The sequence below is a fragment of the Lolium rigidum genome, chromosome 3, assembly GCF_022539505.1.
Source record: "Lolium rigidum isolate FL_2022 chromosome 3, APGP_CSIRO_Lrig_0.1, whole genome shotgun sequence".
In the NCBI taxonomy this organism is placed as follows: domain Eukaryota; kingdom Viridiplantae; phylum Streptophyta; class Magnoliopsida; order Poales; family Poaceae; genus Lolium; species Lolium rigidum.
In genome coordinates, this window is record NC_061510.1 from 74,933,288 (window position 1) to 74,942,983 (window position 9,696).

General features: G+C 44.2%; 1 protein-coding gene across 2 annotated transcripts; it reads left to right on the plus strand.

Annotated features, from left to right (window-relative positions):
* The first annotated feature begins 5,491 nt into the window (after positions 1-5,491).
* LOC124701804 (GDP-mannose transporter GONST3-like) lies at positions 5,492-9,468 on the plus strand. 2 transcript variants are annotated; one of them, XM_047233901.1, is made up of 2 exons: positions 5,492-5,813; positions 8,112-9,468. In XM_047233901.1, exon 2 carries the CDS (start codon positions 8,112-8,114, stop codon positions 9,201-9,203), a length of 1,092 nt encoding a protein of 363 aa, XP_047089857.1. In that variant the 5' UTR covers positions 5,492-5,813; the 3' UTR covers positions 9,204-9,468. The 2 variants fall into 2 exon arrangements, with proteins under 2 accessions (XP_047089857.1, XP_047089856.1); XM_047233900.1 differs by lacking the exon at positions 5,492-5,813 and adding an exon at positions 6,608-6,721.
* Positions 9,469-9,696: the final 228 nt, after the last annotated feature.

The following is a 9,696-nucleotide window of genomic DNA, read 5'->3' on the forward strand; positions in this document are numbered from 1 at the left end:
TGGCTAGCCGAGACCTTCCTCTTGCGCGTGCCGCTCTGTGGCTATCTCCCGTCGATCCTGATTGTCGGCTCAGGTTGGCCCTGCGCGCACTTGACTCAGAAGATGCAGCTCTTCCATCGTCGAGTATTTTCTTTGTTTTTCTAGCTCACGTCCAGCACGTGCAAGTATATATTGGTATGCTTGCAATTCTTCTGATGTGGTTGTTGTGGTCATCGGCTCCGTGCCGTTCATGGCTCTTCTAACTCTATCCCAAGCTGCTTGCGGTAGCTGCACCCTCTCTCGTGGTGTGGGACCAACGTATTTGGGGCCTGTTCCGCGGGTGAGATTCGCAGGGTCAATGTATGGGTTGCCCAAATCATCAAAAGCTTCTGATGCTTTATCTTCTTGTCGGCTTGCTTCTCCAATCACGTAGACTTGGTGATATTTTGCAGTTGTGTTTTCATCTTCGGGGTCGGTGACACCGTCGTAACGATTGGCGCCCGAATAGAAGTAGATCCGTCAATGAATTCGAAACTGTCGATGCTCTCCAGTGTCTTTGTCCGGATCGGAGCCCGTGAACGACCCGAAAGATATGCCGCCGAGCGGATCGGCGAGTTCTCCGCCGGCGGCGGGCTTGATGTAGCTTGGCGGCGAAGCCTCCTCGACGCCTGACTCGATTGATGATGATGATCCCGAGAAATCGGAATCAACCGCTAACGGTCCCGAAAAAATCGGTGCCACTAGGCGATGTGATCCTTCTCTCCCGAAGCGGAAGTGGAAGCTCCCGAACGTCATCTCCATCGACTCCTCCAGATCAGCATATGCATACAAATAGGCGGGAGGGTGAGGAACAAAATCGACGAGATCAGGTTTGACCTGTTTACCTGATGGGATTCGTAGCATAGAAAACAAAAAAATTCCTACCGCAAGAACGAATAACAAGCCAAGATCTAATCTAGTAGATGGTACCAACGAGATGAAGAGCATGAGACTAACCCTCGAAGATTCCAAAGCCTAAGAGATTAGATCTCGTTGTTGATGTAGTCGATCACTTGCCGCTTTCAAAAGCGCGTAGAAGATCTTGACGGTGCCACAGTCGGGCAGCACCTCCGTACTCGGTCACACGTTCGGTGCCGATGACGACGTCCTTCTCCCTGTTCCGGCGGGCAGCGGATGTAGTAGATCCTTCTCGGAATTCCGACAGCACGACGGTGTGGTGTCGGTGGTGGTGGAGATCTCCGGCAGGGCTTCGCCTAAGCACTACGGGAGAAGCGGGAGGAGGGGCGGCTAGGGTTTGGGGAGAGGGGGTGCTCTTGGGCGCCGGCCTTGGTGCCCCTTGGGTGGTGCGGCCAACTGTTGTCAGCCCCTACCCTCTCCTCCCCTTTAAATAGGTGGAAATCCCTAGGGTTTACCCCAAAACCACATTGGAGTCCAACTCCAGAACTTACCAAATTTTGAAAACCTAGACAAGGTGGGATTCCTCCCCTTCCTTGTGGTGTGGACGGCCACCTTGGTGGAGTCCACCATGGACTCCACCTTCCCACTTGGTGGGTTGGCTAGGGTTAGTGGAGTCCCTTCGGGACTCCTCCTTCCAAAGTGATTTATTCCGGATGATTCTAGAAACTTCTACAACCTTCCATAAATTCACCGGACCACTCCCAAACTTGGAATGTGACTTCCTATATATGAATCTTATTCTCCGGACCGTTTCGGAACTCCTCGTGATGTCCTGGATCCCATCCGAGACTCCGAACAACATTCGAACTCCATTCCATATCTACTTAAAACAACATCAAACCTCAAGTGTGTCACCCTACGGTTCGTGAACTATGCAGACATGATCGAGATTCCTCTCCGACCAATAACCAATAACGGGATCTGGAGATCCATAATGGCTCCCACACATTCAACGATAACTTAGTGATCGATTGAACCATTTACATACGATACCGATTCCCTTTGTCACGCGATACTTTACTTGTCCGAGGTTCGATCATCGGTATCTTCATACCTAGTTCAACCTCGTTACCGACAAGTACTCTTTACTCATGCTGTGGTATGTCATCTCTTGTGACCTAGTCACATGCTTGCAAGCTAATCAGACGACATTCCACCGAGAGGGCCCAGAGTATATCTATCCGTCATTAGGATGGACAAATCCTACTCTTGATCCATATGCCTCAACTCACACTTTCCGAATACTTAATCCCATCTTTATAACCACCCATTTACGCAATGGCGTTTGATGTAATCAAAGCATCCTTCCGATGTAAGTGATTTACATGATCTCATGGTCGAAGGACTAGGTAACTATGTATCGAAAGCTTATAGCAAGTTGAACGACTTGATCTTATGCTACGCTCGTTTGGGTGTGTGTCCATTATATCATTCATCCAATGACGTAACCTTGTTATTAATAACATCCAATGTTCATGATCACGAAACCATGACCATCTATTAATCAACAAGCTAGTTATACAAGAGGCTTACTAGGGACTCCTTGTTGTTTACATAACACACATGTATCAATGTTTCGGTTAATACAATTATAGCATGGTATGCAAACATTTATCATAAACACAAAGATATATTATAATAACCACTTTATTATTTCCTCTTGGGCATATCTCCAACATTGCTTCCATTCATCGCGTTGCTTGCCACTGATGATGTCGTTGATGTTGAACGTGCCATCGAGATCAGCTCTTTGTCGCCTCCAATCCCCACAGCCGGCCCCAATTGACAAGGTATTAACTTGTCAATGCCTACAAGTTGTAGACTAGGGTTTCGCGGAAAGTAGAGGGAAAGTAGATCTCGAAGGTTTCAGTCGAAAAGGTGCTCGACTATGAAAAACTAGGGTGTATATTGACAATGATTCGATCATTTCTTTCTCCCCCGGCTCCCCTTTATATAGGAGGTGGAGCCGAGGTCTTTGTATCGTACAAGTTACAAAGTTTGGGAGACTTATTCGAGTCTTTCCCGTATTGATACGAGTCTTATTCCTAATCTATCTCTACTTCCCATATCGATGCTTACTGGGCTTCCGAGCTTCACAATCTTCGGATCATGGTCCTTCGATTATCCCCAGGTATCTTATTCGGCAGGCCCATCTGGGATGCCTATGTCACCTATGTTGAGCTTTCAGGCAAAGAAGTGTAAGGTATCTAAGAGACTAAGACTACCAATTATACAAAAAATGAAAAAGGGGGATCACAATTTTTCTCTCGAAATTAGGTTTTACTTGAACATTGGGCATAAAGGTTTTACATATAATTGAGCTTATTTTGTATTACGTAAGGACAAATTAAATAGTTCCGAGCTTTAAGAAATATAAGGATACATGGCATAAGTTTTCATTAATAAGCTAGATCATAGCATGAAACTATCAACCATTTTGCTAAAGCACAAGCAAGGTGTAATCTTTGGGATGTTGATGAGTGGATTTTATATAGTGTTTTAAGCATACTTGTTGACTATAAAACCACCCATCTCATGCTATATCTAGCAATTATTATATCTACTAAATATGATTACTTGTTGTCATTCATTTTCATATGACTGTTGCACAACTATTAGTTTTTATCAGGATTTTACTACCTTTAATTGTATTTGAGGTAATACGTGATAGACTAGGGGTGGCACCGGGCGGTGAGAAGCTAGTCCAATACCTATTAATGTGGTTTGGTCATATCCATCGAAGGCCTCTAGAAGTACCGGGTTAACAGTGGAATTGTAAGTAGTATGAAAAATACAAGGAGGGTAGTGAACGACCAAAGTTAACATGGGCGGAGGCGGTAAAAAGACTTGAAGGATTGGAATATCCCTAAACCGAAATCTTAGTTTACTTGTTTCTTCTCTCTCCTTGTTTTGGTTTTCTTATGTTTTTGCTGGGTTCATATCTAGCCTACCCAACTTGTTTAGAAAAAAGGGTTTGATGTTGTTGTTGTTGTTGATGATGATGTGTTTGTAGGTGTTTTGGACATTCATGAACAAAAGCACATTGAAAGGAGCCAAGAGAAGGCAATATGGAGGAGTTACGTGCACCTGGACTTTGCCATGTGGAGGGTGGAAAGTGATATTTTTTTCATCATTGTATAAGTTAATCCAATATTGTGGTGTCGTATACATTATCCATATGAATCCAACGAGCCATTTGTTGCGTCGTTGATCGGATTGGATCGCGAGGAGTAAATCTACATCGATCATGTTATTAATGCTTCCGCTTAGCTATCTACAAGAGTATTTAGATCTCAATCCCTTTCTCGTTGCTCGCATCTTCATAGATTGGATATTCGTTCATTTCTAGATTGGATCTTGAATTCGCTCATGTCTCGTAGTAAAAAAATCTATGCTATGAATCCCATCAATGGGTAATATTCAGCTTATCATGATCAGACCCAAGCATAGAGATAGAGTAATCCTGACATTAATATCTAAGAGTTGAAAGGCAGATCGACCAAAAGAAACCACCAAATGGAAATCGGATGCGGAAGGGGTAGGGTGAACGGGGGTGGCAAAGAGATTGAAGATCTTGTAACGATAAGACTTGCCATGGGTGAAATCTAGCTGGTTGGAGATGGAGATGGTGTCCTAAAATGATTCCCCATGGCCAAGGAAGAAGGATGTTGGCAGATCTAGGCCAGAATCTCTAAGGAGACCCCATTGCCATGGACGCCGTGGGAGCATCCGAGGAGAGTCATAGTAATAATGGAAGTTTTCTTCTCAAATGAACACAATTTTCGACAATTTTTATTTGGTACTATGTCTGTCCATTTTTTATGTCAAAAGTTTCTCTAAATTCAAATTATCTACACACACTTTAGTGCATAGATACATCTGAATTTAGACGAACCACCGGACATCTATTAATGGACGGAGGGAGTATATAGAATCCCATGATACCACAATACCACTACTAAAATTCAAATATATAACTTCCTAAAAAATTGTAGGTATTCAGAAGATGTGCATTTACAACCCATATAATTGCAATAACCAAATTGAAAATACACAAAGAAAAACAAAAAAAGACAAATCTAACATGAATAATGCTTTAAAAAGACCAAAAGCACCAAAGCCACTATCTTTTTCACATATCAATTTGTCTTTTTGGTTTCTCTTTCTATATTTCGAATTTGGTTCTGAAATTTCTAGGATTGTAAACCGCATGTTATGAAAATTCAACTTTTTTTAAAAAAATCTTTAGAAACTTTTAAATTTGTATTTTGCAAAGTGGTATCATGTGGAAGTTGGGATCATGCGATATTTTCCTAAGAATCCATCTTCCAATTAAGGACAAAATTGTAAAAATAAAAAAACAAGAAGGTGGATCAGCAAACAGTAGGCTGGGCCGCCGCAACGCCGGCACTCGACTGCTCGAGCATCGGGCTCCAGATCCGTCGTGGAGTGCGAAAACGGGAAATTAGAATAGGATAGAAACGGCATCCCCGCCGGTCAGCCGGCTTGGCCGTCTCCGCCGGTCGTTTGCCTCCAAACGAGGAGCCTCGAAATCTGCTCCTCCCGCGTCTCCCGGGTCAGATGTCAGAGCTACAGGAAAGAAAATTCACCATCCCCATAATCCCGCCTTCCCGTTCTGAGCTAGCTGAATCTTCTCCCCGCTGAATCTTGAGCGAGCGCCCAATCAATCAAGCCGATCCCGAGCATCCAGATCCGGCGACCACCACGTCAAAAACAATTGACCAATTGACCTAGATACATCGCCGCCGCACACTGTGGTTCAGTCGCCAGGCAAACCCCTCTTCACCCCCGCTCTCTCCTCTCGACCGTCGGTGGATCTCTCCTGGAGCTGGGCATCCGAGTTCTACGCGCGAAAGGTCAGTCTCCCGCCCGAGCTGTTCCATCCCCGTCTCTCTCCTTTGTTGCTCAGGCGTCAAAATCCGATCTTGGCTGCCAGTTACATTACAGTCTGCGACGTGTTCTAGTTCAGCACGAAACTGCCTGCAACTGTACTGAATATTCCGTGGCCCTGACCGGCGGCTTGCATCTTCTGTACCTACCGATCTTCAGTTTCTCGTCTAGCATTACTTCTGTCACATGTATCCATGTTTCGGCGACTAACTCCAGCGCTTCGATCATGTGGCTCAACAGTTGGTTGAGCTGGCTCGATCGCGAGGCCCCATCACTCCGTCAGCACCGAGCGAGTTCAGGGGAGCACCCCGTGTGCCTGTAACTACTTTAAACTGGAGCGAGTTTAGGAGGAGCTGTCACGTCGTGGTAGTTGAGGGAGAGGCATCTCCTCGCCAGTTCCCTTCTCCCCTGAACAGACTGCGAGGGGAGAAGCTTCCCTGTTTTCCCGAGGTATTGCGTCGTTATGCCAATTTTCAAATCTTGGCTCGTTGTGATCAACTGGGTAGCAGCTAGCACGTTGTATTATTGCGACCTTGTCTTGCTGCTTGACTTGGACAAACCGCTGATTTTTCTTACCCATCCTCTGATCTGGCTAATAGCGACGGGGAAATGTGCCTGTGACGTGCTCCTACCTTATTTGACCTCCCATGTTTAGCATTTCCGTCGTGGGAAAATGCCATTGCGATACCCCTTATATGCGCTTAGTTGATTGGCCTAGCTAGGTGGTTGCTGCATACTGGTCTTCGTCCCCCCCCCCCTAGGCCCTGATCACCCCCTCCTTGTTTAAAAGGATACATGCTTCAGTGCTAGAGACCTTGCTGTTGTTGAGTTTGGGCTCGCTACCATGGCTAGCAATCGGACTGGCCGGTTTCAGGTATTGCTTGATCTCTTGGCTTTGTTTCTTCAGCTCTGATGCAATGTTTTTTTGTTTGTATGCATCGTTACTAGATCTGTTATGAAGTGTTTCTTTGGTTCTGCTATCGCTTCATTTTGTGCCATTGACTTTTCTTGGAGGTTGGAACCTGTTCTCATAGTAAATGATGTGTGCTTTCTTTTCGTTTCTACCTTGACCTGCTCGGGCCTTCACCATGATCAACCTTATAAGTTGGCTCAAGGTCATAGCAAAAGATATGAAAGTGCATAGTCAGCATGAATAGATCAATGTCGAAAGAGTAGTTTGTAGGGACAATTCTGGCCCTCAAGAGAAGCTTGGCTCATAGGATGATTGTTTGCTAGAGAAGACTAAAGGGATGGCATAATACTTGCTAACTTAGGCCCCTGATCGCCCAGCTTGTTTAAAACGATACATGCTTCAGTGCTAGAGCGCTTGCTGATGTTGAGTTTGGGCTCGCTACCATGGCTAGTAATCGGTTCCAGGTATTGACTGATCTTGGCTTGGTTTCCTCAGCTGCCTTGTTATGTTACCAGATCTCTCATGTAGTGTTTCTTTGCTGCCGCTAATGCTTTATTTTCTGCCGTTGACTATTTCTTGGAAGTTGGAACCTGCTTTTTAGTACTTCTTGTCTGCTCTTTTTTTGTTTCTACCTTGACCTGTTCGAGTCTCTACCATGATCGACCTCAGTAATTCGTTAATGATTATACCAAAACATAAGTGCAGAGTCAGCACAAACTAACCAAATGTCCAAATTCTAGTTTTATGGGCTATTCTGGTACTTTAGCAGAAACTTGAATCCGAGGATGATTGTTTGCTAGAGAAGATCAAAGAGACGACATAAGACGGACCAGATTTTCAGTACCCATTATTTGGTTTGGAAAATCAGGTTTTCTTGCTTGTACATGATGGATCATGCTTTCGAACTCTTTTCTTCTCTCAAATATGTGCCGTTGTCTCATAGACGTAGGTACTTCGTTGAAGAAATAGTCTTAGTTTATACTCAATCCTAGCTACGACCTAGGATTTGGTAAAAATATGTTGATTATCCTCAGTTGTACGAGTTACTGGGTTTGAGAACTAAAACAGGCATCTATGTACATGAGCACTAGTATTTTAATGGATATTGTACATATTATGTAGTATGAAAAATGATTTCAAGACCCAGATACAGGGGCAGGCTAGAGTATATGTGGAGTTATGAAGTGTGTCATCTATCTTTGCACAAAAAGTTGTACCAGTACTTTTCTGCTCTGTCCATTGCTTACTACATTTGTATATGACATCTAACTATCAAGGGTTCCTCCATCTCCCTTTTTGCAGCTGTAACATGACTTCCAATAGTTAATTAATCTACTTTAAAATGTTGCAGATGTCTAATCTCTCAGAGCCCTCAAGAGAAGATGGTGCAGCTGATGCATCAGTTACTTTACAGAAAACTGGAGGGTGGAATAACACATGGAACACTCTTATGCACCACGCTTCAGTCTATGGCGTGGCTGCTGGTTATTGCCTGTCAGCATCTCTGTTGTCCATTATCAACAAATGGGCAATCACGAAGTTTCCTTACCCTGGAGCACTGACAGCTCTACAATACCTCACTAGTGTTGCTGGAGTTCTCCTATGTGGACAGCTAAAGCTTATTGAGCCTGATAGCCTGAATTTGAGAACCATGTGGAAGTTCTTGCCTGCTGCTGTTATGTTCTACATCTCCATCTTCACAAACAGTGAACTCTTGATGCATGCCAATGTGGACACTTTCATTGTCTTTCGCTCTGCTGTTCCAATATTTGTGGCCATTGGAGAGACGCTTTACCTTCACCAACCATGCCCATCATTGAAGACATGGCTCTCACTTTCCACTATACTTGGTGGGAGTGTGATCTATGTTTTCACCGACAACCAGTTCACTGTGACTGCTTACAGCTGGGCAATCGCCTATCTGGCGAGCATGTCTATCGATTTCGTGTACATCAAGCACGTGGTCATGACCATCGGGCTGAACACATGGGGCCTTGTGCTCTACAACAACCTTGAGGCTCTGCTGTTGTTTCCCCTAGAGCTCCTTATAATGGGAGAGTTTGATCAGATGAAGGTGGACAGCTCCAAGATGACTAACTGGCTATCTTTTGATGTTGTCCTTCCTGTTGCTCTGTCATGCCTGTTTGGACTATCAATATCTTTCTTCGGGTTCTCCTGCAGACGGGCCATATCAGCTACCGGATTTACGGTGCTCGGTATAGTGAACAAGCTCCTGACCGTCGTGATCAATCTGCTTATCTGGGACAAGCATGCGTCACTTGTGGGGACAATTGGCCTCTTGATATGCATGTCTGGTGGCGTTCTCTACCAGCAATCCACCACAAAACCGAAGGCTCCCAAGATTGAGCCCAAGGAAGACATTGACGAAGAGGGACAGAAGTTGCTGCATATGCAGCCAGGCCATGAGAGCAGTTCAAAGTAAAGGCACTCATAAGCTTATTTGACAATTCACAAACCATTCAAGGTATACCTGATCAGATGAGAAATCTTGAAATGCAGTAGACATCGGCAATTCATGAGGACCTTAATATCATCCTACAATCTCTTTGTTATTGTATACTGTATTCCATTAGTTAGACATGATTGTTTCGGTGTAGGGTACCAGACAGTTCAAACATACTAGCTCTGAATCTCTGTACACGAAAACAGCAAGTATGCTATTTATCAAACCTCAGGAAAACACTGCAGGACTCATGTATTTGTTACTACCTCTGTCCATTTTTTGATGTCAAAAGTTTTTTTTGTCTAAATTCAAATGTATCTAGACACTATTTAGTGCATAGATACATCTGCATTTAGATATCAATTAATGGACGGAGGGAGTACTTCTGCTGCATTTTTTCGGTTTCTTTTTTTTCACATGGGAAGGAATTTTGTCTAACATCAGTACCTGAATCCTGACTTGCGATTGTTTA

What these genes read in the sequence shown, in the direction of transcription:
- LOC124701804 (XM_047233900.1), top strand. Translation starts at nt 6,692, where the DNA reads ATGGCTAGCAATCGGACTGGCCGGTTTCAG. An exon ending in ATCGGACTGGCCGGTTTCAG is followed by an intron (nt 6,722 to 8,111) that starts GTATTGCTTGAT and finishes AAAATGTTGCAG; the next exon opens with ATGTCTAATCTCTCAGAGCC.